General features: G+C 40.0%; 1 protein-coding gene across 1 annotated transcript in view; it reads right to left on the reverse strand.

Moving 5' to 3' along the window:
- LOC119591571 (beta-catenin-like protein 1) overlaps nt 1–874 on the reverse strand; it is a gene marked incomplete in the record, with an annotated part of 10,985 nt that overhangs the window by 8,895 nt on the left and 1,216 nt on the right. Inside the window, 1 exon segment of the mRNA XM_037940333.1 lies at nt 317–526. Coding sequence (XP_037796261.1) covers nt 317–526 — 210 coding nt within the window.

Raw genomic sequence — 874 nt, forward strand, 5'->3', positions numbered from 1 at the left:
CCACAAATTGTAACAATACAATCACTAAAAATGCCAGATACCCTCTTGACACATCCTAGTAAAGAAATTATGCAAATATAAAGGAACAAAAGCCATATACCATATGCAGATAAGCAAGACATCAACTGATTATTCTGTTAATCAATCAAATGGCAAAAACTCATCACATCCATCAATCAAGTATCAGGCAAGTTATTCACAAAATCAATCACTTCATCCTTATCACTCTTTCAGTCAATCACACCATGAATCAGTCAATTAATCTGTCCTCCATGAATCCAAGATGAAGGAATTCAGCCCCGGCACCAAGGCTCACCAGCTCAGAGTTTTCTTGCTCTTCGTATTCTATCAATTTCTCCTCCACAATCTGCCGCGTCCGAGCTGAGGCCACACCCCCTAAGCTGCCCAGGTGGGAGGAAGGGGGCTGGGGCCCTAGACCCCTGGACTCCAGTCGACCTCGTTTCTTGCCCGGCCGGTCCTTCTCATCGTCCTCCTCTTCTGCTGCACGCTTCACGGCCATCTCAGGCTGTGAGGAAGAAACATTGTTACACCTTTTTAATTGTTGATTATACTGTTTCTTTGTCTTTACACCAATCTATCTAAATTTTAATATGTCTACCTTATCTAGTCAGCTCTTTTCCTTTAGAACATAAAAAGAACAAAAGAAAAATCATTAACATCATTTTGGCATCAAGTAGTCGCAGTACTGATTCATCCTATGAACGTATATAGGAAGCAAGGAGTATAGTGAGAGCCAGATGCCACCTATACTAAAAAAAATGCTACATCATGAATACCAACAATAACTAACAATAACTGGTAGTCATGGAATGTGTATGTGTACTGTCCATATATAATTATTTTTGTTAATGCA

The sequence above is a fragment of the Penaeus monodon genome, chromosome 28 (assembly GCF_015228065.2).
Source record: "Penaeus monodon isolate SGIC_2016 chromosome 28, NSTDA_Pmon_1, whole genome shotgun sequence".
NCBI classification, from domain to species: domain Eukaryota; kingdom Metazoa; phylum Arthropoda; class Malacostraca; order Decapoda; family Penaeidae; genus Penaeus; species Penaeus monodon.